This window comes from Arachis ipaensis, chromosome B02, assembly GCF_000816755.2.
Source record: "Arachis ipaensis cultivar K30076 chromosome B02, Araip1.1, whole genome shotgun sequence".
NCBI lineage: Eukaryota > Viridiplantae > Streptophyta > Magnoliopsida > Fabales > Fabaceae > Arachis > Arachis ipaensis.
The window spans coordinates 17,259,759-17,287,280 of NC_029786.2; the positions used below are offsets into that span (position 1 = coordinate 17,259,759).

Genomic DNA, 27,522 nt, shown 5'->3' on the forward strand with positions numbered 1-27,522 from the left:
AAGACATTAGGTGCGAGATTAGGGTCTCGAATAGGGATGGAGATGGATCGGCGCCCAACACGGCGGCTAGTTCCGATTGCTACAATTGAGTTGGCTCGGGATCCATTTCTCTGTTTTTTTAGTTTTTTGTGGCTGGCAGCGGTGGAGGAAGACAAAAAGTGAGGGTTGTGAAAGTTTAGAATTTGGGAAAGAAGATAAAAGGGGGTAATTTGAGAATATTATTAAAAAGTCAATAAAAAAATTACGGTTTAGATACTATTGTCACACAGAACTCATCTCCCATAGGTACAACGGTTGTTTCCTTATTTGATAGGTACTTTTGTCAGCGTTTGCAAAATTCATGAATATAAATGGTAGTTTATTCTTTTGTAAAATTTGTAATTAAGTTTTTATAGTTTAAAAGCTTTTAATTGAGCCTCTACATTTTTATAAATTTTGTAATTAGGTCCTTACCAATCCAAATACATTAGAGTTTTAAGAAATTCTTTCTAATCTCGCCGACTCCAATCGTCGCCGTCGCTACCGCCGCCGTAAGCCACTGCTGCTAACCTGCTTTTACCGCCGATTCTTCCGTCTCTTCGAATCTCTCGTAAAAAGGTTTGATTTTCCTTTCATGCATTTCTATTATCCATTTTTTTGTTCCAAAACCCCATCACAAAATTACGTGTCTGGTTTCCTTTCTTTTTTCTAAGTTTTGAAAATGAAACTTAGATTATGGTTCCGCGTCTGCTCCAAATTTAACAACCTACCGTGCAAACTTTCTACAAAAAAACATTTTTTGTTTGGGTCAGTTTTGTTCTCCATGGTTTTGTTGGAATGCACGCAAAGTGTTTGATGAATTGCCTCACCGAAGAGATTGAGCTAAAAACAGCAGCTTCATATATTTATTTATTTATTTTGGTTTTCCTACAAACTAATGAAGCCAAGTTGGTAAATTGTTGAAGCCACTTTGCCTGTGTTCTGCTATTTGGACAAACTTGACCCTCTGGACTTGGCACCTAAATTGAGGGATTTCACTTTGATGAGTGACAAATCAGGGAAATTACAGTTGATAGCATTCTCACTTGCCGGATTCTCCACTCATCAACATGAGATCTCTACTGTCTTTTGTCTTCATGGATACGCAGCACTAAATAATTATGAGCAAATATCATTAATTTTTTTCTCCAAGTTCATGTGATAGTTCCAATAATTGTATTTAAATTTGTTTCGTCGATTGATAATTGCATCTAATTTTGTGCATATTTAACACGTGCAATAAATTCGTGCATGTAAATTCGTTTGATCGACTTTTGAGTTTTGAATTGTGTATGGTGAATCATCTGCTATATACATGGAGCATAAAAGTAACAACTATGGTTCTGACTATTTTGAAAATATAGTTGCCTACTTGCCTTCTATTTGATGCACTCTTGAGATTATGTTCATGTCTGAATTCTGTTTCACTATTGCTTTGAATTGTTGACTTTGAAACTAGCAAAGTTAAGTTGTTGCCTTAATTGTGCTGAGTACTCAAGTTTCACTTTGACCTTATACTTCTTTCTTGTGGTTTAGGACAATAAAAAATGTTGTCTTCATTATCTGTACTAACTGTTTTCATCTTTCTTCATTGATCTAGATGGCTGGACTCTCAGGATTTAGGAGCCTTCCTCCCAAAGCTAAGAATTTGGTGGTTGCCGGGGGTTTGACAGCATTTGTCTTCGGAACGTACTACTACACAATGAGAGCTGTTGGAGGTACAGATGAACTGCAAGTAGCAATAGATAAATTTGAAGCAGAGAAGAGCAAGACAGAGGGTGATGGTACTAGCATGCCATCAAAGGTTTAATTTCTTTTTGCAAGAAAAACAGTAGTTTTCTCTCTGCTTTTACTACTTTGTGTTAAGATCAAGGCTTTAGTTGTTTTACATGACATGAAAATGTTAAAATGTGATATTGAACTCGGTNTGGGGATTATGATGCATGTAAAATAAACTTTGCCACTGCTTTCTATTGTATGAAGCTGGGGCAGAATGGCATTACAAGGTTAAGATGAAAAAAATACAGCACATTTTCTGTTTATGATTGTGTAGTGTTGCTGAATAAGATTGTGTGATGGGTTAAACTCCAAATTCTATCGATGAGTTTTGCAAGTTCCATTAAATTCTAGTAATTTTACTTTTCAGAAAAGATCAAAGTCAAGGCAAAAAGAATGTGGTTCTCATCTATTTTTGCATCAATCAAGTTAATTCCTAATAATATAAATGATTTTGTTAACAAGTGTACCCAATGTAACTTTTGGAGATATTGTAAATAGAAAATTTAGGGCATAAAATAGATTAATCCTAATTTTTATTATGTATTAAATATATTGAGAGAATAAAACACCTTAGAGTGTGTGTGGTTGGAGGAATTATAAATAATTCCTAGGAATTTTAAGATGGGAATATGATATTCCCATGTTTAGTTCAAAGTTTGAAAAACTATTCTTAAGTAAGTTTGATTCCAGGGAATCAAAATACCATCATTTCAATTTTCACATTTCCCTTGGGTATCTTTAATTCCCATGGGAATGGAATCTTTATAACAATGTAATACTTGAACCACACACACTTTTAATGTTACCTGCTAAATGATTAATGTGACAATGTTATTTCCAACATTGTCTCCACAGTCACTCCTCTTGGCTAAATCATTCAAAGTTTAAATGCTAATTACTATGATATATGATTATCTACCTACAAATATACTGCTACTCTACATTGCATTTCTAATGGCGGAAAGGGCATCAATAATCTATAACTCCTATTTACAAATTACGTTAACGTTAATCTAGCTAGATGACTACTTAACCTGAACTTTGTACATAGCAGCAAGTTTATCCACTGAAACCTGACCTTAGGCTGGATGTAAGAGTTCTCGACGAGCTGCAAAACAGACAAAAAGCATTAATTATTTGGGAACGGATATTGTTACTCCTATTATAATGTCACTTTTTTTTCTATTGTTAAGGGAAAATATTATTACGCAAAAATTTTTTTAAGCAAATAAATATAAAATAATATTATTGTTAATTTATGTTATATTAATTTTAAAAAGTCAGTTTCAATATATTAGGAGAAGCTTTCAATTGACACTAGTAAGCAGTTTTAATAAAAAATGTAAATGTCAGTGATAATAATAGAACGTCAAAATAGAAAGTGTAGGAAATAGTTACAAGTACAAAATGGATATTCTACTTTCATTGATGCAAGAGGAAAAGAAATTGAAAATATTTGCATACCTCACACCATAAAGGCTACTTTATTGTTAGTGAGACATGATGGCATTGGTCATACCTATCATGAATTAAATGCATCTCATATAAACATTATGAGGTGCAGACGTGCAGTGGTCGTCTAATGGCTTGCCAATGGAGTTTGTCCCCTCCATAACGATACAATGTTTGATTAATCTTGTTAAATAATCAATTCAAAACTATGTCTACCAAAACTCATGTGTCAATGCTACCATAAATTTTTTTTTAATTTTAGTAGGTTCACAAACTTCACTTGATATATTGCTTACTCCTTCAAATGTGAGCACAATAAGAGATAATAATTATTCTGCTATTATTCAAAATACAAGTCCAGTTTTTATGGTTACTGTAGATATATTAAAAATTTTTCATCAACAGATAAATAAAAATCATTATAATTTGACTAACATATTTACTCATTATATGGCAAAAATGCTTAACTCTTTTATTGAGTTAACCAACACTAAGTGTGATCAATTAATTTATAAAGTAAATCAAATTGCTAAGATAGTTAGTACGAAGGAAAATCGAAATGATTTCATTGAAGTACAAGAGATAAATGCAGAACAAAATTCTCCTGAATATAATATGCATGTGAATAAAGAAGATCAAAATGATGGTAATGTAATAAAAGATTATACTGGACTACAACAAAATATTAATGAAGTTGTTGAACAAAATGAAACCGAGAACAAGAGGTCAATCAAGTTGTTGAACAAATTTTGAAAAGATTGAAATTTAATGTTGGATTTGAAGATCAACCTCAGTTTATGTCTCTATTGTCTGAATTTATCCAACAAACTAAATTGCTTGAGGGATGGAAGTGGCCTAAGTAATTAACCACATTCTCTGAAAAAGATGAATAATCGTTAGTAGAGCACACTGCTTGCTATACTATAAAATCAAGGGTTAAGTACTGAAATCGTCCCTAAGGTCTGGGGTGAAAATAAAAATCGTCCCCGACCTTTTTTTGTTATTAAAATCATCCTCAACGTTACAAAACGTTATAAAATCGTCATTTTCTACTTTAATTTTATTTTTTTCCTCACTCACTCCCCCCTCACCCCACTCCCGTAACCCCCATCCCCTTCCTCATGCCCCTCTCTTCAAAACCCCAACCCCAATTTTAATTTCAATTTTTCTTCTCACCACCGCCGCCGCTCTACTTATTTATTTCTGGGGTTCTTCGCCGCCGCCGCGCCGCGTGGTCATCGGGAGGGGGATCTCGCCGGCGCTGCTTCTTCTTCTGTGACTGCCCTGCTTCTTCTTCTGTGACTACTTGAACTTCTGCTTCTGCTTGTTTTGCTTCTTCTTCTGCTTCTGTCCTGCTTCTGCTTGAACTTCTGTGGTCATCTGTGACTACTTCTGTTGTTTTGCTGTTTTTGGATATGAAAACTGAAATTGTAATTGATGATTATTGAATTATTATTTATTGAAATTGTTGTGATTATTGAAATTGTTATGGTTCTTCTGCCTCTGATTTTTTTTGTTGATTTATTTTTTTTGTAAATGTTGTTGTTAATTTGTTTTGTTTTGTTATGAGTAATGAATGGCTATGGTGGCAGTGGTTTTGGTGATGAGGAAAGGAAGAGTGTTTAATTATTTTTATTAATAATGAAGGGTAATATGGTAAAAAAATAAAATTAAAGTAGAAAAGAACGATTTTATAACGTTTTGTAACGTTGAGGATGATTTTAATAACAAAAAAAGGTCGGGGACAATTTTAATTTTCACTCCAGACCTTAGGGACGATTTCAGTACTTAACCCTAAAATTAACAAGGTAGCATCAAATGAGTATTTAAAAATAGAATTCTTTCCCTCCTCATTGACAAGAAATGCCTTTACATGATTTTTTAACTTAAAACCAAATTCAATTCACTATTGGATGCAGTTAGAAAGAGATTTTTATAAATAATTTTTTTGTAGTAAATTAAAAATCAGTTTAAATGTGTTCTCCATCAAACGCAATGTAAGAGAATTAATTGATAAATATTTGACTAAATTCAGAAACATGAGAAATAGATGCTTTTCTCTCGTTTCAGAATTTGAAATTGTCAAAATAGCCATAAATAGATTAGAATTTGAAATTAGGAAGAAGTTTGTAAATCAACAATATTATGACATGACTTAACTTACAAAAGATGTTAGATAAATTGAACACTAAAATTTAAAAAGAAACAAAGTACAAAGACATGATAAAAAAAATTGAATAATCACCAAATATCTACATCTCATTGAATAAGTAATGTAGAGGATAATCGAAATTTTTTTTTCTAAAATACAAGGTAAATGGTTTTTTTGCAAATAAGAGATAATTTGGATAATACAAAAAATATGACAAAAAATCTCATCTTCTTTGTTTTTTATCATCTTTTCCTCCTTCTTATTTTTATTTTTTCTTTTCTCTCTTCTTTCTCTACTTCTCTATCTCTTGTCTCCTTCTTATTCACCACAATCTCCTTTCTTCGTTTTTTTCTCTTCTTTCTCAATTTCTCAATCATTTTTCTTTCTTATTTTTCTTAATCTTCTTTGTTTTTTCTTTCTCATATTTTTTATCTTTTAAATTTTTATTTTTTATTATCTTTTAGTTCTAACTATTTTATTTAAGGTCGCACTATGGTACATATGCAATTTGGTACAGATTTACAGATATTTCATCTGTTTCAATAGCATATTAACACATGGCACTGATAGGTGCAGGTCATGGCAGGGCTTGAATAGTGGCGGTGGCTAAGCCAAGTATGATGAATAGAAGTGGTAGCAGATAAACTTGTGGAATGGGCCTTAGCAGCAGTTAGGGTTGGCAAACGGGCCTAAATCCGTCGGGCTGGCCCACATAACCCACCAATAAAGATGGGTTGGACTGGAAAATTGGGACCGCCAAATAGAAAAATCCGCTTAACCCGCACCGCTTAACCGTGGGTTTTGGCGGGGCGGGGCATGCTTTCCCGCCGGGCTTAGTATTTTTTTGGCAATGGGGTATTTTTGTAATTTTTTTGCCAAAACCCAACTTCCCCAACCCAACTTACAAGAGAATGAAGATGAAAATTGAATATTTTAGATTTTGTTTATTTTGCTTTGTAGACAATATTTATAATTATGTGTTGGATTATGTTTATTTTACTTTGGAGACAATATTTATAATTACAAAGACTTTAATGTTTGTGAATATAAAAAAAATTATAATTTTTTTATGCTTTTAATTTACTCTTTCATTACATTTATAAAAGCGTAGATGATTCACATAAGAGTTATGATATTTTTTTAATTTATTTTTAAAATAGTTTTTATTTTTGAGTGTAATAATTATAAACTAATACATGGTGGTAATTAATTGGCATCGAAAAAGAGAAGGTGGAAAAAGAATAAGAAAAGAAGGAAGCAAGAAAGAACAAGCCAATATAATAGTGGTCGTGAGACAATAATAGATATGTATATAGAGAATACTAAGAAAAAAGAATAATAAAAAAAAATTAAAAAGTCTAAAAGAATAATAATAGCATGGTGATAATTAATTGCGGTTAAGGTGAATAGACGAAGAAAACAAGGAAATGGAATAAAACAAGACACCATAATAATGACGGACTGGCAGTGGGACAATAATAGTTATACATGTATAAAGAATGATAAGAGAAAAGGATAGCGTATGATATGATTGTTGAGTAGGTGTGGTCGCTTGTGGTGTGATGTACTGTAATTTGGTGTGTGATCGTTGATGCTGTGATCTAAATTTTGGAACTGTGTTTGCAGTTGGGTTCATTCAGTGGTGTATCATATTGATTCACTTTCTTTATACCGTGGTAGGTGATTGAATTGCTATATTATTGAAGATGGACTTTAGCTTTGATTTAGCGGTGGAGAGAAGGAGTCTAGTTCAAAGAGTTCGAAAAAAATCTGTAGTTACACTTTCTGCAGTACGAAAGAGGACGCCGATGATAATCTATACCTCAAACTATAATTAGTGAAAGCATAATAATAATAAATTTGAGTAAAAAAAAACTCATTCCTATAAACTTCAACTAAATAAGTTCATTAATTTATAATGCTTCAATAATGTTTTTTTTTTAAAATTAAATTTAATTTAATATGTATTTTTATCTTATACTTTAAGATACAGATTATAGTTTAATTTTAATGTACTGACGGTATAAAACATTTTTATACAATTGTTCGATTATATCTATTTCTTTGGATGAGATGATATAAGAGTTTAATTGTGCTAACTCTTCCAAAAGTATAATTTTACTTTCTTATTATTTTTTGTTTCTTAACATTATTACTATATGTTTTTTATTGTTATTATTATTTATATTATTATTATTATCATTATTAAATCAAAATAAAATATACATAAGAGCCAGTCAACTAGTCAATATTTTAATACATTTTACTTCCATAAAAGTTATTTATTCAGCATAAAATTAATTGTCATCGGGTCTTTTCTTTTTTTAAAATGCTTATTTTGTATTGAATAACTAATATGAAATATATATTTTTTAGAAGAGAATTCATTAAAGCCTCTTTAATTTCTTAACCTTAACATTCTTAATTTAAAATAAAATAATTTGTTACCATTTTATTTCAAATATTTGTATGCATTCTTAGAATTTGATAAACAATAACAAAAGATTAAATACACATCTAATACAATATTTCTTTTCAAAATAAAATTTAATCTAACCAAATAAAAAAAAAAAAACCAAGAAAGAAGCCTATTTAATTAGCCACCGACCACTTGAGCAAAAAAATAAAAAGAACAAAAGGAAGAAATTCCATGACCAAAAAGAACAGTTTATGACCAAATATTAAAACAATGACCCACCTTTCTTGTAAGCAGCTGGCTATCTTCCTCTAAGCCGTGGCTCCCCTTGTAAGCTTGATAAGTGTTAAAATCTCTGCCAAGCCTGTCCCTTTTTAAACATTTATGAGTCTATATTTGATGATATATTTTGGTTTAATTTGAGTGGATTTTATTACATAAACTCACATTTATTCATTTAAATAGCATATTTTTGTGTTTTCTTCCTAAATTGAGCTTAATTATGAAAACATGCTATTTTGTGCTTAATTTAATCAATTTTATTCCACTTTTATTCCATTCAATGTCTTTATATATTTGTTGAGTGATTTCAGATTCATAAGGCAAGTATTAGATGAAAGAAGTGAAGAGAAAAAGCATGCAAAGTGGAGAATTCATGGAAAAATAAGGATTTGGAGTGCTTAGAGCGACGCACACGCGTGACAGACGCTCACGCGTGAAGAGGTGCATCGTCGAAGGCGATGTGTACGCGTGACATGATGTGTACGCGTGGAAAGAAAACGCCAGACGACGCGTACGCGTGACCCATGCGTACGTGTCACAGGCAGCATGTGACCTCATTAATGCAAATCGTTGGGGGCAATTTCTGGGCCTCCAGAGCCTAGTTTTGGACTCTCTGAAGCTGATTCTTACTATATCAAAGGAGGCCTCATTCCATGTGAAGGGGGAGAGAAATTAGGGTTAGTTTAGCATTATGTAGGTTATTTTCTAGAGAGAAAAGCTCCCCCTTCTCTCTAGAACCTAGGGTTTTTAGTTTAATTTCTTTGTAATTTCTACTTTTAATTCTTGTTTTCATCTAGTTTCTTCTACTTTTTTTTGTTCTATTGTGTTAATTTCCTTAGTTTACCTTGTTAATTTCTCAATTTGGTTATTTTGTAGGTTCATGAATACTCTTGTTATTTTAATTTACAATTAATGCAATTTATATTTCATGCCCTTTTATTGTTTAATTGAGTTGTTATTATGATTTCCTTGCTTTTGGTAGTTGTAGATTTTATTATTCATTGTTATTTTACCATGCTTTCTTTTTATGCCTTCCAAGTATTTGATAAAATATTTGGTTGGACTTTTGCCTAGTTTTTCACACTCTTGGTTGGAAAATTGGGTGATTGGGTGAACTTGAGTGGTGGATGTCCATTCCACATTGTGTGAGGATTGTTAATTGATTTGGTTTTCACTAACACTAAGCTTTTCACTAATAGAGTTGGTAAGGACTTGTGGATTGGGATCAATTATGCCCTTTTGACTAATTCTCGATGTTAGGATTGACTAATTAGGATTAATTCCACACAATTACCATGTTTGTGGTCCATAACTAGGATATGAATCCTTAATTCCCCTAATTTCTACCAAGAGTTCTTTTTGTCACTTTAATTTTCTTTTTATTGCTTTTACTTGTTTTCCATTTAAATCATTGCATGTCTTTTTATTTTATTGTCATTTACATTTCTTGCCTCTTTCAACAAAAAATTCCAAAAACCCCATAGCCAATAATAAGAACATTTCATTGCAACTCCTAGGGAAGATGACCCGAGAGTTCAATACTCTCGATTATAATATTTGTTTTGAATTGTGACTATCTTTTAGAATAAAATTTGATTGGGAGTTAATTGTTGATTTAGATTATACTTGCAACGAAGAGATTCTATTTTGTGAAAATCTAGATCACCCATAAATTCCTTACATCAAATTTTTGGTGCCGTTGCCGGAAAGTTGCAATTGTGTTGTTATTAGCTATTGTGCATATGTAAATATTGTGAATAGCTTATTTTTGGTTGATTGTACATATGTTGCTTGCTTATTTTTGGTTAATGTGAATATGTTAATATTTGAATATGTGAATGGTTGTTTTTGATTGATTGCTTTTTTTTCTAGTTTTAGGAGTTCATTTTATTTGTTCTCATTACTTTTGGTTTTTATTTTCTTTTTATCCTAGAAATTCTCCCCCATTGCATTGTGAGTTTTTTTTCTATTGTGTATAGGAATTGGGAATTTCAATTGCTTGTTACCTAGATAGAATGAAAGGAACTCACAAAAATATTTGGGTGTACAAGCTTGGGAATCTCAATTACCTTGGAGAATACAAGCTTGGGTGAGAGCTTCTCAATAAAGTCCAACTTAAGGACTCTAAATAGAAATGTTAGGTGGAAGACACCCCACCATGGTAACATTGTTTCAACCCTTCTCATTGTTTATAATTTTCCTTAATTGCATTTTTGTTTGATTGGTTAGCATAGAATTAGTTTAATTTTGAGAATTGTTAGGTTAATTTTGGTTTGGATAATGAATTTATGGGTTCTTGCATATTTTGATGTTGAATCTTGGTTGAGCTAAGGCCTGTTACCTTAGATTTTGAAGAATTTTTTTTGGAAAAAACAGGTCATGTGCACACACACACAACAATAAAATTTTGAGTCCTGTGCGCACGCACCCAGCTATGCATACGCACACCAGTCTTTGCAGCCTCTGTTGGGAGCGCTGGCACACCCTGTGCGCATGATCCCTGCCCAATTTTGTTCCTGTGCGAGCGCACAGACCTGTGTGCGCACGCACACATGATCCTTTCCCTTAAAAAAATTTTTTTTTGCCTTCCTGTGCGTGGGTACACGTCCATTCAAGGTCTCTGCCCATGGCGTTCGCACACAGTGTGAATGCACAATCTTTGAAACTTTGCTTTCCACGCGTACGCGTCACCCTGTATTTTCTCTATTTCACGTGTACGCGTTGATACCCAATTTCGCAAGCACCACGCGCGCGCGTCACCCATGCGTACGCGTGGTCCCTCCCCTGTTTCATACTATTCTCTTCTACCCTTCTCTCTATCTCTTCCTTTCTCTTCTTCCCCTTTTACCCTATTTTCTGCTTGTTCTTGTTCATTTTGTTTGCATCTCATTTTCACTTTAATAATTACATTAGTTTTTGTTTAGTTATTTGTTAATTAAATAAATTGCAAGTGTTTGACTGATGTTGATTGGGTTGCTTCTTGCTTAAATTTTGGTTCAATTATTGATGAATACATGCACTAAGCATTAAAGCCTTGTTTAATTACCTAGATGAATTGTGAGTTTGATTCATATGTTGTAGCTACCATATGCATTAGACTATATATCCTTATTTGGCATCTTGAATTATGCACTTTTACTTTAGTGAATTGAGTTGAATTACTTGTTCATCATGGTTTTAAAATCAATACAAGCACATTACAAGGCACTTGTTTGTTTTTAATGCTTTGCATTTGTTTGAGTGACTTGACTTGATTGTTATCAAACTTGTCACTTTTTGCAACAAGTACCTTTATTATGTGGCTATTGCATTATGTGTCATGATGAACACTAGGTTGCTTTTCATAATTGAATTGGTTATTGTTGATTATGCCATTTTCTATTCACCTTGTGCTTTCACTTACACAACTTCAATAACCAATGTCTTATATATTCAATTCACTTTAGTTGTGGCTATCTAAGTTTGTTTGTGTCCTATCTCTTGTTTTTCTTCACTTGTAACCTAGGCTACTTCATTGAGGAATACATGTTTTTCTGTTGATTATGTGGTTACCTTTTCAACTGACTAATGTGTTGTGTTCTAAACCGTGTGCATTTAGAATACATACATTGTCTTCTGTCATACCACACTCATATGACTTCTTCCTCAATTGTTGTTTATTTGTTTATATAGCAACCCGGAGCCCCAGTGCCCACCAGCTGAAGGTGGAGCCTCATAGTTCTTCACCCCCCGGATTGAGTGCATGCACGGAGGACCGTGCAACATTTAAGTGTGGGGATGATCTGCAATTTTGGGGCGTAAATTTTTCTTTCTCAACATTTTGCATTATTCTTTAGTTTTTAGTAGTTATGCTTTCTTGTGAATATTTGTTGATATTTCATTACATTGCACTTTGCTTGGTTGCTTGTATATATCTTAACTTGCTTATAGTTTTATTTTTTTGTAAATATTTGCATTTGCATTTGCATGGTAGAGTAAATAAGTTTGGTAAAACAACAAAAAATTTTCAAGAAATCCCTTCTAGGGCGTTCCATTGATTAGATTTGAAAACTTGTTTTTGAACTTGCTTGAAGTATCTTTCTTATGGAACATAGAAAAGACCTTGAACAAAATACCTAGTGAGATTTGAGCTTTAATGGATGGTTGCACATCTTCAACCACAATTTTTGTTCTTGTGTGTTATACTCTTTTATGATTGTAATCTTAGATTTGCTTGAATCTTTATGTCCTATATTTGGTGTTTTGAAATGCATTTAGTATGATTGAGGCCATTTTTGAAATCGAACTCACTAACCCATATGGCCAACCCTTACATCTACCTTTGTAAACCACTTTTGAGCCTTTAATTCCCCTTTGTTCTAATTTTAAGCACATCATTGCCAACCATTAATGTCCATGTATTGTATCTTTGATTAGCTTGGGTTGAGGAGTGTGTGTTATTTAAGTGTGGGAGAGAATTTGTGGGAAACATTGGTAGTTAATTTATTTTGGGTCTTCATTGAGAAATTTTGGGAAATGGGTAAACACTCATGCATCTACTACTTAAAACATATGCATCCCTTTTTGATGATAAAAGAAAAAAATTTGGGTGTACATACTTTGCTTAAAAAAAAAAAGAGATAAAAAAGAAAAGAAAAGAAAAGAAAAGAAAAGGAATGAATGATAATAAGAATGTAAATAAAGGATGCATATGTGTGTGAATTGGAAAAGGATGCATGAGTGAATGTGAGAAAGAGGATAAATGGGTAGTTAGGTTGTTTTGTTATGTATATAGGATGATATAGGATTAGGTGGGATACTTGAGCTAATCAAAGATCCAATCTATTAGCCCACTTAACCATATTAATCCTACCTTACCCTAGCCCATTACAACCCACAAAAGACCTCATGATATTTGCATTCATACATAAAGTATTAGTTGATTGTTAGATGACTTGCAAATCTTTGAAAAACATTATTAAAGGAGGATTGAGTGATTAAGCCCTAAATACTGAGCAATTAGAGTGTATACACATCCGGTGAGGGGTTCGATCGCTCAATTCTATGTTTTCACCGCTTATCTTATGTTTTCTTGCAAGTTGTTGAAATGAAATTTGAAAATTTCAAATCAAATCTTTGGACATTGATTATATTGCTATATTTTCTTATCTTGGCCCTAAGTGCCTACTTTGGATTGACTGAGATTCTTTTGTTTATTTTTTGCCAAACTCAATAGGAACCATAGTGTAGATATAGATAGATAGCATTTAGTATAGTTGCATGCATGTAGGTAGTTGCATTAAATAAATTGCTTGCCCTTTTTATCCTTCTCCTTTGATTGTGATTAGCATGAGGACATGTTATTGTTTAAGTGTGGGGGAATTGATGAGTCCATATTTGACGATATATTTTGGTTTGATTTGAGTGGATTTCATCACATAAACCCACATTTATTCATCTAAATAGCATACTTTTATGTTTTCTCCCTAAATTGAGCTTAATTGTGAAAATATGCTATTTTTAATTTAATCAAGTTTATTCCACTTTCATTCCATTCGATGCCTTGATATATTTATTGAGTGATTTCAGATTCATAAAGCAAGTATTGGATGGAAGAAATGAAGAGAAAAAGCATGCAAAGTGGAGAATTCATGAAAAAATAAGGATTTGGAGTGCTTAGAGTGACGCACACGCGTGAAGAGGTGCATCGTCGAAGGCGATGTGTACGCGTGGAAAGAAAATGTCAGATGACGTGTATGCGTGACCCATGCGTACGTGTCACAGCCAGCACGTGACCTCATTAATGCAAATCGCTGGGGCGATTTCTGGGCCTCCAGGGCCCAATTTTGGGACTCTCTGAAGCTGATTCTTGCTATATCAAAGGAGGCCTCATTCCATGTGAAAGGGGGGGGGGAGGGGTAGAAATTAGGGTTAGTTTAGCATTATATAGGTTGTTTTCTAGAGAGAGAAGCTCCCTTTTCTCTTTAGAACCTAGGGTTTTTAGTTTAATTTCTTTGTAATTTCTACTTTAATTCTTGTTTTCATCTAGTTTCTTCTACTTTTCTTTATTCTATTGTGTTAATTTCCTTAGTTTACCTTGTTAATTTCTCATTTTGGTTATTTTGTATGTTGATGAATACTCTTGTTATTTTAATTTACAATTAATGCAATTTATGTTTCATGCCCTTTTATTGTTTAATTGAGTTGTTATTATGATTTCCTTACTTGTGGTAGTTGTAGATTTTATTATTCATTGTTATTTTACCATGTTTTCTTTTTATGCCTTCCAAGTGTTTGATAAAATACTTGGTTGGACTTTTGCCTAGTTTTTCACACTCTTGGTTGAAAAATTGGGTGATTATTGGGTGAACTTGAGTGGTGGATGTCCATTCCACATTGTGTGAGGATTGCTAATTGATTTGGTTTCCACTAACACTAAGCCTTCCATTAATAGAGTTGGTAAGGACTTGTGGATTAGGATCAATTATGCCCTTTTGACTAATTCTCGATGTTAGGATTGACTAATTAGGATTAATTCCACACAATTACCATGTTTGTAGTCCATAACTAGGATAGGAATCCTTAATTGCCCTAATTCCTACCAAGAGTTCTTTTTGTCACTTTAAGTTCCCTTTTATTGCTTTTACTTGCTTTCTATTTAATTCATTGCATGTCTTTTTATTTTATTGTCATTTACATTTCTTGCCTCTTTCAACCAAAAAATCCCAAAACCCCCCATAGCCAATAATAAGAACATTTCATTGCAACTCTTAGGGAAGACGACTTGGGAGTTCAATACTCTCGGTTATAATATTTGTTTTGAATTGTGACTATCTTTTAGAATAAAATTTAATTGGGAGTTAATTGTTGATTTAGACTATACTTGCAATGAAGAGATTTTATTTTGTGAAAATCTAGATCAACCATAAATTCTTTACATCAAACATCATAGTGTCACTTGTCATGTAATCCATCAATCTGTATAGGCAAATCTGTACGCTATAATTTTTCTTTTATTTATATTGTTATGGTATTTTTTTAAATATTAATCAAGTTTAAAATCATGGACAAAAATAAATTCATTGACATTTAGGTTTGTAATCCAGAAGTACAAAAAATTAAATTGACTTAAAAATTTTGTTGAATTTATTGACACTTGGAGTCAAAACTATTAAAATGCTAATGTAAAGATTTCATATAATTAAGAATTTTATCAAATAATCTAATTAACACTTAGAGCTTAACATATGAAAAAAATAATTTCATAAAGTTAAGATTCTATTATTTCTGAAGTTAGAAAAATTATATCAATTAACAATGTCAATTGAAATAATAAAAGAATATGTGTAAAAAAATCTCAACTAAAATGTCATAAGATTAAGACAAAGATACCATTTGATATGCTTACAAGTTTTATACAGAAGAATAAATTCTACTAACATTTAGGTATTCATCTATCAATGTAAAAGCTTTATAGACTTGAGAATTTTGTTAAGTCTATTAATGGTTTAGATTTGTCAAGTAGATATATGTCTAAGGTATCAACTCAAAGACACACTTAACACTCTTAATTTATCAAAGTTATGATGAAAGTTGATTGGAAGCAGTTAATAAACAACTGAATTTTTTCACTTTCAATCATTACATGTCTTCTAGTGAAAAATTTTGAAGTATTATGTTAGGCAAAAAATATTAATACTTAAAAAAAAATTTTAAGCAAATAAGTATAAGATAATATTATTGTCAATTTATGTTATATTAATTTTAAAAAGTAAGTTTTAATATATTAGGAAAAGCTTCCAATTGGCACTAGCAAACAATTTTAATAAAAAATGTAACTGTCAATGATAATAATAGAGCGTCGAAGTAGAAAGTGCAAGAAACCGTTATTACTATCAGCAACAGAGCGTCAAAGAACAACAAGTGCGAAACGGTTATTCAAATTTGAAAACTGACGAAAATATTATAGGCGTAACTGTCAATTGTCATTAGGTTAGTCTATAAATAGAGTTTTGGACAAATATTGTAATCAATTTAGTTCTTTTAGAAAAATACTTGAAAATAAAAAATACTCTCAGCCTCTCTGGTATCACATAATAAAAATGGAAATATTGAGTAGTTCCTTTGAAGTCTGAACTTAAACTTATACTATACTTTTTATTTTTTAGTAAAGTTCTTTACTTTTAATTGTTCTTCTTCATCTTCTTCTTCCTTTCTTTTTTAATTTTTATATTTTACTTTGTCTCCATCACCTTGCATATTTTTTTGTTTTTTAATTTTACTTTTAAAATTACAATCGAGATTTTGAGACACCCACAAAAAGAATCATTTTTGCTCTTTGAAATAAAACTAACAATGGAATGAAAAATCAAGTAAAACATCTATAATCCATGCATACATGTAAAAAATATCGTGTGGAATTGCATTATCAAAAATGAGAGTTGAATTATATTTGATAAAAGGGACGGTCTAGTGTACAGATGAAAGTTGGGGAAGGTGTACATAGATTTTATTTTGTGTGCCTGGAGGGAGGACACGTGTGACGTTCGGTTTATAACGGAACAGGCTTTGAGGGTGTGGGATTTGGTGTAGTCTTAGAAGGCTTAGAAGGGGTGAGTCTAGCCGATACTATTCATTAACGAGAGATATGGAATCAGGACTGGATTGATGGGTGGGTCATTGTGGCTGTGGGCTTTGGAAGAAAAAGATTTTTGGGCCACTTTCCAAAAAAAAAATTATGAGTTAGTGTGGGAAAAGGGATGAATTGTTCAGCCTGTCGAGCATGGTCATGGAAACAGTCTGCAACACTAGTTTCGTAACCAAAGCCCCACCCACTTTGTCCGTAGCAAATGCGGTTGTCGCATCTGCTTCCCCAATTCGAAGAGTGGTCGTTGCTGCCGGCAGTTGCGTAGGTCTGGCACTGTGTGACGGATGCAGTAGAGATCTGAAGTTGTGTTGCAGCCGTTGTGTCCATTGTGGAACGTGAGTGCGTGTGATCTGAAGCTGAGGGGTAGGACCGGTTCCTTGCACGAGCTCCCCACACTAAAGGATGTAGTGAGCCCTCCGTGCCGGCTGATGTGGAGATCTGGCCGGTGATTGTGCTCCCCACTATTCAAGTTTGAGTGCTCTAGTTCGGTTGCATTTTTTGGTCATAAGCAAGTTCTTTCTGTTTGCTGAGTTGAGCCCAGCTTGTGATGTTAGTTGAGATGGTAGGGTGAAAGAATTGTGTGCAAATATTTTGTGAACTTTTCTCGGTGGCAACCGCTATTAGAAGAATAATTTCCGTAGTCGTGCTTGCAAATAGTGGTCCAGAGTGGTTGTTGGAGGGTTTAGTGTGGGATTTGAATTTGTTAAGTTCCATGTAAACCTCCACGATGTTGAAACTGGAAGGGAAGATCTAATCGTGAGGGAAACGGATGTCCCGGGCTTATGATGTAGTTGATTGTGCATGAGACATTAGGGTGTTGTCTGTTACAGTGGTGTGTGTTCATGGTTGTTTGGCTTTTTAAAATCTTTACTATAATTTGATAAGAACTTTCATGGGTGGAGTGATTGACCGTAACTTATTGCACGCTTTCATGTTTTCAGGCTCGAACTGTGAACCGATAACTCTGATGGATTTCAACCGGATGTTCGGAGCAGAAGCGGAAGACTCAGATGAGAACAGCTCCGATGGATATTGTGGCTGTTATTATGCTAGTGATGAAGAAGGTGATGAGGATGAAGGTGGTGGCGCTGCGGTGGTGAGGAAGGTGACCCAACAGGTCACAGAGAAGATGAACATGGTAATTTCTCAGGTGGTGCCAATGATGCAGGGGATGATGGAAAAATTCGTCCAGTTGTCGTAGAGGATTTCCTGGGCAGAGAGTTTGTTGGGGAGGAGGATGCCTATCTTGCATACAAGGAGTTTGCTAGAATGAGGGGTTTTGGGGTCCACAAGGGCGATGTGGGGCGTATTAACGGGGTTTTGGTCAGGAGAGACTTTTTCTGCCACCGACAAGGGACAAGACATCCTAAGCACTATGACCATCCTGAGTGAGTTAGGGAGGAGAGGTTGGAGAGTCGAACCAACTGTTAGGCGAAGTTGAAGATTTACTATGATGTGCAACGCAGTGTGTGGAAGGTCAGGACCATCTTCGATTTACAAAGCGCAAGTTGATAGCACATGTTTTCCCACCTCCTGCCTAGCCATCGGAAGATGAGTAATGGTGACAAAGCGCAAGTTGATAGCACGAAGCAGTTTGGGATAACAACCTCGAAGATAATGGCTTACATGGCTGGTCAATCTGGAGGGTATGGAATGCTGCGATTTACAAAGTGTGATTTGTATAATTACGTTCACGGGCTAAGGCTGGCCCGAATTAGTAATGGCGATGTTGCAGCAACGATCAGTTACTTAGAGTGCAAGGCAAATGCCGACATGACAACGGTCGCACGTTACACGCAAACTGCCGATAATCGGCTGGGGAGCCTTTTATGGGTCGACGGTGAGATGATGTCGGACTATCAGTTATTTGGAGATGTTCTGGCTTTTGATTCGACGTATCGGTCTAATAAGTACAAGAAACCGCTTGTAGTGTTCTCCGGGTCAAATCACCACAAACAGACAACCATTTTTGGATTTGCGCTGCTGGAGGATGAGGAAGTTTGTAGTTATCGGTGGCTGCTATTAAATCTTGTTGACGTAATGGGAGAGAAGATGTTGTGTGTTGTTGTCACGGATAGGGACAAAGCGCTGCGCGCAGCCATTGCGGAGGTGTTCCCCGCAGCTAGGCACCAGTTGTGTGGGTGGCACTTGGAGAAAAACTGTGTTTAGAGGGTTAAGGATACCGAATTTTGGAAAGTCTTTAGGAAGGCTATCTATGCGAACTTCGAGGTGGAGGACTTTGAGGAGTATTGGAAGACGGCAGTGGAGTCACTTGGCCTACAAAATAATAGTTGGGTTCAAAGCACATACGAGGTCAAAGAAAGTTGGGCAACATCATATCTCCGGGGCATGTTCTGTGCGGGATACAGGACAACCTCAAGATGTGAGGGGATTAATGCATACATAAAGGGGTTCCTGAAATCCACTGATAGCATTTTGGAGCTGGTGCACAGCTTAGATCGTGTTGTAAAGGATTATCAAAACAACGAAGTCACGGCGTAGTTCTATTCTACGTACTATAGCCTCGTGTTAACTACCAGGCTTGACTCTATTGAGCTTTTTGCATCAAAACTGTACACACGGGTAGTTTTTAGAGAGGTGAAAAAACAAATTAAGGGTGTTGTGACCTTGCTGTTTCGTGGGAGAGTCAGCATAAGCACAGTAGCTGTCTACAAGTTTTCAAGAATGGGTGCTCATGGTAGGATACACAAGGTTTTGTTCGACCCCGATGACAAGAAAATTGAGTGCGACTGTTTGATGTGGAATAGCGAGGGTATTCCATGTAGTCACATATTCTGCATGATGAAATATGAGGGTTTGGAACAAATACCAGACAGTCTTATAATGAGAAGATGGTGCAAGGATGTAAAGGATTCTAGACGGATGCCGGTGACTACGAGACCTGGACATGAGGGTTGCATGCTTAAGTATGCCGCACTTTGTTCGGCCACAAGCTTGGTCACAAGACTTGGTTCGGAGGAGGGTGAAGACTTCGAATTCGGTAGGGAGAGCATCGCGAGTCTCATAGAAAAGCTACGTTACAGAGTTTATGAGAGGGCAGGCGGTCAGCCAGAGATGTCGGCGTAGTGCGCGATGAAGGACCCGGTTGTGGCAAGAACAAAAGGTTCCCCTTAGAGGACGAAGGAGTTCGACCTAAGTAGTCAACTTGGTGACAAACCCCAATTTGACGGTTTGTTTTGTATTGATTTTTGGGGATTTTATCACCTTTTACCCATATTTATTCAAGAAATAGCATGGTTTTGTATATTCTCCTTTAATTGTGCTTGAATGTGAAAACATGCTTTTTAGGACTCAAAATAGCTAAATTTAATTCACCTTGATTCTATTAGATGCCTTGATATGTTTGTTAAGTGATTTAAGGTTTAGGAGGCAAAGATTGGATCAAGGGAATGAAGAAAGAAAGCATGAAAAGTTGGAGAACTCATGAAGAAATGGAAGAACCGGAAAGCTGTCAAGCCGACCTCTTCGCACTTAATCGGCCATAACTTGAGCTACAGAGGTCCAAATGATGCGGTTCTAGTTGGGTTGGAAAGCTAACATCCGGGGCTTCGAAACGATATAAGATTTGCTATAGTTGAATTCCAATTCAATAAGAGGTAATTCATAATAATTGTTCTTCTTTGCTTTTCTATTGTTGATCTCTTGCCTTTGTAGTTGTAGATTCCTTTAGTTCTTGCAATTAATAATGTTTACTTCTATTGCACTCTATGTGTTTGTTGAAATGCCTCTTTTAGTTTTAGTGTAGATTTTGTTCCTCTTGGCCTAGGTAGAGTAATTAATGACACTTGAGTTATCTAATTCCTTTGTTGATTGATAATTGGAGAGATCTTTTGTATATATTGGTAGAATTAGCTTAATTTCATGTTTTGTTTAGTTGGTAGAGTTTAATTGGTAGTTTAAGTATGTTAAATAAGGTTTTATGGTGTTTTGGTAGCTGTTTGGAGGTTTGGAATGCTTGGATTGGTGCAAAAATATAGAAAATTTTTTTTTTGAAAACAGAGCACCATCCAGCGTACGCGTACATGGCGCGTACGCGCACTTCCAGCATTTTCGACCATCCACGCGCGCGCGCCATGCGTGCGTACGCGTGGATTGAGAAGTTCTACATTCCATACATTTTCCAGAGAGTTATGCCCACGCCGCGCCAACGTTGTGCCTTTGGCACAACCCCACTCACGCGCACGCGTATACGACGCGTATGCGTCACTCTCGGAATAAGCCATCCGCGCGCGCGCGGCATGCGCGCGTACGCGCGGATTTCCTTCCTTCACCACATTTCTTTTCTTCTCCTCTTTCTATTTCTTTCCTTCTCCTCTTTCTATTTCTTTCCTTCTCCTTTCTTCTTTAGGCAATCTCTTGATGGATGATGTTGTGCATTTACCTTAATGCATTGTGTTCATGATTATATGCATCCATATGTGTTTGGCTTGAATGCTTTTATGCTTCGGTAATGCTTGTTTTACCTTACAAACTCACTTAAAGCATCTCAAGCACACTAGGATAAGTGAAGTGCATACTTCTTTTGTGACATGGCTTTTATGCTAATGTGTATTCTAAACCGCGCAATTTAGAATTCACACACCTAATATTTCTTAATGTCACACTAATTCACTCACCTCATTCTAGTGATTTACCTCATTCCAACAATGTATGCTTCCTTGCTTTTATATCTTCTCATCTTATGGTGGTATATTTTTGTTTTTCATAATGAATGCACCACAAGCAACCATGGAAGCGGAAGAAAGAACACATAGCAATCCGGAGAGTCGCCGTACCCCCTTGCTCATCTTTGAGTGCACCGAGGACGGTGCAAACTTTTAAGTGTGGGGAGGTCGTCCGACCGGTCGGTGATTTTGGGTGACAAATTTCTAATCCCAACACTTTTGCATTTCATTTTAGTTTTTTTGGATTCTTGTTGAATTTTCTTATTTTTGCATATATATACACAATAAGCTTAGTCAAAATAATGAAATTTTCCAAGGATTTCTATCTATAGGGCACCAATTGATTTGAGTGGAAAACTTTTCATAGAACTTGCTTGAATTATATATATTGTGGAACATGTTTTGAGCTAAGAACACAAGCTTGTGAGATTTGAGCCTAACGGTGTGGTTACATCTTATAACCACTTATTTTCCTTCTTGTGTTCATTATTCTCTTTCTAAGATTGTAATCTTTGATTTGTTTGATTCTTTATGTCCATTATTTTGTGTATTCATGCATTTATATGATTGAGGCCATCATTTTATTAGCTCACTTACCCAAATAGCCTCACCTTTTATCTTCCCTTGTTAGCCAAATTTGAGCCTACGCTTAACCCACTTATTCTTATTTTAGCACATTACAAGCCTTAAAGCGAAAAACAATAATTTTCCCTTAATTTGGATCTTTGATTAGCTTAGGCTAGTGTGTGTGAGTATCATTCAAGTGTGGGAACCTTGGGACATTGGGTGAATAAAAGGGTATTTTGTATTGTTATTGAAAATATTGGGAATTGGGTATATACTCATGTATCGATCAAATGTAAAACCTTATGCATTGATGCTCTTGTATATAGAAAGAAAAAAAAATGAGAAAAACAAAAGAAAAAGAAAGGAAAAATAATATGGAAAAGAAAAAAAATAGAAAAAAAAAGAAGAAAAAAAATAATAATAAAAAGGGGACAAAATGCCCCAAGGCAAAGTCCAATAAAATCAATGCATAAGTGTTGTGAAATGAAAAAGAAAATGCATGAGTATGTGAAAAAGTGAAGAATGGGTAGCTAGATCAGAACTTAATTGTATAGGATGTCATAGGTTAGGTGGGAAGTTTAAGCTTATCAAAGATTCAAATTTCAAGCTCACTTGACCAAATATGCATCCTACCTTGACCCTAGCCCCATTACAACCAATGAAAAGACCTCATGATACTTGTATGCATGCATGAAATAAATGTTGATTGTTAGAAGAAAAACAAATCTTGGAAAGCATGAAATAGAGGAGAATTGAGTGAATCAACCCTAAACACTTGAGCGAATAGAGTGCAAACACATCCGGTGAGGGTTTGATGCTCAATTACATGTTTTCACCTATGATCATCATTCTTCATGCAAGTTTGTAAAAATATTTAATAACTCAATTCAATTGTGGATTAGACTTGCTAGTCCTTAGCCCTTGTGCATATATGTTTCTTGGGAATGGATTTATTTTGACCAAGCACTTGCATTCATTTAGATAGTTGCATATAGGTAGATTGCATTTAGTTAGTTTCCATTGAATAAATGCCATACCCTTACTTCATTCTTGGTTTAAGCATCAGGACATGCTTGGTTTAAGTGTGGGGAGGTTGACAAACCCCAATTTGACGGTTTGTTTTGTATTGATTTTTGGGGATTTTATCACCTTTTACCCATATTTATTCAAGAAATAGCATGGTTTTGTATATTCTCATTTAATTGTGCTTGAATGTGAAAACATGCTTTTTAGGACTCAAAATAGCTAAATTTAATTCACCTTGATTCTATTAGATGCCTTGATATGTTTGTTAAGTGATTTAAGGTTTAGGAGGCAAAGATTGGATCAAGGGAATGAAGAAAGAAAGCATGAAAAGTTGGAGAACTCATGAAGAAATGGAAGAACCGGAAAGCTGTCAAGCCGACCTCTTCGCACTTAATCGGCCATAACTTGAGCTAAAGAGGTCCAAATGATGCGGTTTCAGTTGGGTTGGAAAGCTAACATCCGGGGCTTCGAAACGATATAAGATTTGCTATGGTTGAACCGCGCATGGTGACGCGGAGAACGACCCGAGGTCCAATACTTCGGTTTATAAATTTTAGGGGTTTGTACTAGTGACAAACAATCTTTTGTATGAAAGGATTATTGTTTGGTTTAGGAACTATACTTGCAACAAGAATTCATTTGTGAAATTCTAAACCATCAAAAATCCATTCGTCACCTGGCGTTCGAGGGAAGAGATGTTGCTGCACCAAATGTGGCATTCTAGGGCATACAAAGAGGAAATGTAGCAGGAACTGTCCACCAGGTGTGTCTGGGGTAGGTAATGGGGTCTCGCCCACGTTTGGCAACGGTGCGCAGCACGGTCCTGCAGCCGCTTCAGCGTCGCTTCCAACAGAGCTTGGTGATGCGTATGAGGTAATTTTATCCATCAACTTGCCCACTTGATGAAGTTAATTACTGATATCACTTTTTTGCCTAGCGGATTATATTTTGAACAAATTCTAAAATGGCCTACATGCTTGCAGGATCATACCTCGCCTCACGGTCTCAATAACGTATCTAGCTCAGCTGTGAATACATCCTCCATGGTGAATCAGAGAGGTAATCCATGTTGGCATGCTCCAATGTGTGGCGGGGATAGTGGGGGGAACTTCTTCTTTGGGGGCCAACACATCCACCAATTCTATGCATCCCAACCTTACTTTGGGCACCAAAGCGTGGCTGCTCCAGGTACGCGGGTTCTCCTGAGATGTACTCAGATTTTTTCTATTTCGATGTATGAGCATTTCGGAGTTGTCAACTAAACCATGTGCCTGCTAGGTCTGATGGGCCAACAATAATATTTTTTTTTACCTTTACCCGGGTCCCAAAATGAAAAAGCAAGGGTTCGAACCCCCCTCCTGAAGGAGAGGAATGGTAGTCACAACCACCAGACTAACATCCTTATTACCAATATGTGTGCAAATTAAAATATATGCAGATACCTTTTAGCCAATAATTTACTTGTATTTAAGTTATTTTAATTTTAGTTCTTAACCCATTCATTGTTAACTTAATTATATTTTTATTTAAATAAAATTATAAACTTACTTAATTTTTCTTTTCCTAAGTGTATGATATCTATTAATATTATTTCTCAGTGAATACTTATAGTATATAATAATACAATAGATATGAATCATGATGTTAATTTCTTGACCATTGTTTGGTTTTTAACAATATGTATTTTAAGAACATTGTGGCTCTTACATAATGTCTTTATACAAAATGGTAAGAGTTGCATAATGTCTTCATACAAAGTGGTGCTATAAGTCTTCCACGGCTTCAAAGGCACCTGACCTATTGACCGAGACACGTTACAGAATCCGGAGTGGAAGTACATTTCCTATGCCAGGTCAAGAGCTTGGAACAAAAAATTAGTCATTTGACCTCCAAAAGTGCTGTATGCAACCCAAATCTGAACCTATCGAGGGGCTCCATGTTGTTCCAAAATGGCCACACGCTTGTTGGAGATGCACCAAAAAAGAGTACGCACACAGTATAAGACCGGAACCTTTTCAAAGGCGGTGGCTATGTGGATTCCACCTGCCAATGAGCAACGGCTTTGGCAACGATGTCCCTGGCCATGTCGTTGTGCGACTTCATCACCAGATCTACCGCCAAGCGCATACGCATTGCGTTGCTGACGTTTTATAACACAGGAAAACCGAACCCGACATATGTAGGAGGTTAACGAGAGGGAAACCTATCATGACATGAACTAGTGATAGAGAAAAATACCTAGACACTATAATCCTGCCACAGATGGTCCCTAATCATCCACTATGCCACCCACACGCCGCAGTCCATTCTGTTGCACAGTCACAAAAAACACAAGTTAGCTTGTATTCCAAAAGAGATGCCATTTTTACTATGAGTGACGGCTCAAGGATTTGTTGAGTCATGGATGCATGTGAGCGGCATGTGGATGGGGCATTGGTAGCTCACAATTTTTGATCCTGCTGGGGCACTTCATGCTCTTCGAAATCAAACGTAGAAAATCTGGGTCGAACGGAGCAGTTGCCGGAGAGCCAAGACTGTCCCAGCGTCAGCCCTTTAAGGTACAACGCCTACTTGAACAGCAAGAATATGACAAGGATCAAGAACCCAGCGTCAACATCAATAAAAAAGGGATACGATCCAAAAGATGGGAATTAAAACCGGATACTCACCACGCGCGTCATGCTGATCTTCCTTGCTTCTGCTTGAGTAGGATCTCGAAGCGAGTCTAGGTAAATGAGTTTCATGCGGGGCACATCAATTATCATGAGATACCAGTGACCATCACACTATATCGGTTGATGTAATACAACCCCTCCCCCCAAAAAAAGAGAGAAATAAACCACATAACAAAATTTGAATTAATTATATGTAAATATGTTTGTTGTTTGTGAGAACCCCTTGAATCATTACATTACTACTTGATTTAAAGGGTTCTCGACAATTCCATTTTTTCTTTATTCTTTCTATATTCATATAAAATATATTATATATAAATAGAATATCGAATATATACTAAAATTTCTTATATATTTTATATATTAGTATATTAGATATGTATATATACTTATGCTTTCTTTATTTGTATTTGCCAAAGGTTTTTTCCTTAATTAAATTCAATTCAATTAGATGTAAATGAACCATAACTGTGTAATCCTATACCTAATAGATTGATTCCTAAATAACATATCCAAATTATAAGAAAGCCCAGAGAGGCTGCTATTGAAGAATTTACACTTTCTAATTTTGTATTTTTTCGAGTATGTAAATAAATCGTATATCTAGACATAAATTGAACAAGATATCAGAATTGAGGCTTAATGTGAAACGATACACTCGAAAGTAATTGGGTTAGGTAAGGAACATACCCTCGTGACCTTGTCCACCTTGCACCGCATGTAGTTGTTACGAAGCGAGGTGGCAGTGCCTGAGGTAAGCGTACGGCCTTTGAGTGCGGCTTGCTGAGATAAGTCAAGAACAGAAACTTCACCCGTATCTTCTCAATAAAATAACTGGTGATCAACAATGTCGAAAGGAAGACCATTACATACCATGATGCTTGTGGGGAGGAACCATTGAGTATGTTTTGAAGTCCGTGTCAGCATCCGGATGACCACATTTAGGACTTGCAGCGAAAACAATGATCAAGGAAGAATAGGGTCAGTATGTCATCATCAGTGCGAGTATAAAGGCATGCCATTAAGACAATGTTATACTATGCGGTTCACTACAGGCACATACATCGTCCACAACCTCTGCTCTCGGAACAAGGGTCATCAGGGCTACCCTGCTGGCGATGCAGTCGCCGACATCCACTAGTAGTTCGCTGTCAGGAAACCATGCAGTCATGTCACTTAAATCAATTATCGTAAAACATTCCAACCACACAACGCCTATTGCAAGACCACGGCATGTTACTAACCTGTGGGGAAGATCCCTAAAGAAGACGTAAACTGCCACAGCCAGCTCAACTGGAGAAAGATTCATGTTGTTCTGGGGCTGGAATGCCAGGTTCATGGTCTGCGAAATCCATGCAACGTGTCACAAACGAAGAACTACCAACAAGTCGGAATTGGCAGAGTAGGGTATAGTTGGTAATTGGTAGTTTAAAAACAGATTGACTGTCACACCCGGGGAATGTGTTCGACTTTCTTCCCCACCCCTGGCAACTGTCGAGCACGTCCTCATTCTCAGCGGGATAGTAATTGCTCTGAACTCTTGTGGGGCAACACATGCATCCAGTGCCTTCTTAAGGGGGATTCCTGCATTTTGGGCTATCCTACACGTGCTCAGAAGTCAAATCGACCTGCAAGAATCAACTGGATTATTAGGCTATCTGGAACGAACGTTTCATGGAATTCGCATATACATGCTATGAATAAACCCCCTTATCCTAGAAGACCGAACCACTTCCGGCGAGGGGCTTGCGGGGGACTTTGTGTGGGACCGGAGGTTCTTTCTTGCGGGTTTCTTCTTCCGCGGAGAGCTAAACAACATATGGTCAATCGTGAACTTCGTGTCG

The 27,522-nt window shown here is 35.7% G+C and overlaps 3 protein-coding genes across 3 annotated transcripts in view; 2 read left to right on the top strand and 1 right to left on the bottom strand.

Moving 5' to 3' along the window:
• Positions 1-2,060, top strand: part of LOC107628220 — a gene marked incomplete in the record, with an annotated part of 6,702 nt that extends 4,642 nt beyond the window's left edge. Inside the window, 3 exon segments of the mRNA XM_016330992.2 lie at positions 480-597; positions 1,619-1,945; positions 1,947-2,060. Of these exon segments, the coding sequence (XP_016186478.1) occupies positions 1,619-1,828 (210 nt within the window).
• Positions 18,277-19,812, top strand: LOC107626948 (protein FAR1-RELATED SEQUENCE 5-like). The gene is made up of 3 exons (XM_016329832.1): positions 18,277-18,857; positions 18,930-19,223; positions 19,266-19,812. Exons 1-3 carry the CDS (start codon positions 18,277-18,279, stop codon positions 19,810-19,812), a joined length of 1,422 nt encoding a protein of 473 aa, XP_016185318.1.
• On the bottom strand, positions 25,958-27,017 carry LOC110269183. Its single transcript, XM_021116866.1, has 5 exons — positions 26,923-27,017; positions 26,742-26,826; positions 26,552-26,626; positions 26,369-26,461; positions 25,958-25,966 (listed from the first exon to the last, which is right to left on the bottom strand). The coding sequence occupies exons 1-5, from the start codon at positions 27,015-27,017 to the stop codon at positions 25,958-25,960; spliced, it is 357 nt and encodes a 118-aa protein (XP_020972525.1).

What these genes read in the sequence shown, in the direction of transcription:
- LOC107626948 (XM_016329832.1), top strand. Translation starts at nt 18,277, where the DNA reads ATGAGTAATGGTGACAAAGCGCAAGTTGATAGCACGAAGCAGTTTGGG. An exon ending in TTCCCCGCAGCTAGGCACCA is followed by an intron (nt 18,858 to 18,929) that starts GTTGTGTGGGTG and finishes GAAAGTCTTTAG; the next exon opens with GAAGGCTATCTATGCGAACT. An exon ending in CAAAACAACGAAGTCACGGC is followed by an intron (nt 19,224 to 19,265) that starts GTAGTTCTATTC and finishes GTTAACTACCAG; the next exon opens with GCTTGACTCTATTGAGCTTT.
- LOC110269183 (XM_021116866.1), bottom strand. Translation starts at nt 27,017, where the DNA reads ATGAACCTGGCATTCCAGCCCCAGAACAACATGAATCTTTCTCCAGTT. An exon ending in GAGCAGAGGTTGTGGACGAT is followed by an intron (nt 26,627 to 26,741) that starts GTATGTGCCTGT and finishes TTTTCGCTGCAA; the next exon opens with GTCCTAAATGTGGTCATCCG. An exon ending in TCCTCCCCACAAGCATCATG is followed by an intron (nt 26,462 to 26,551) that starts GTATGTAATGGT and finishes GACTTATCTCAG; the next exon opens with CAAGCCGCACTCAAAGGCCG.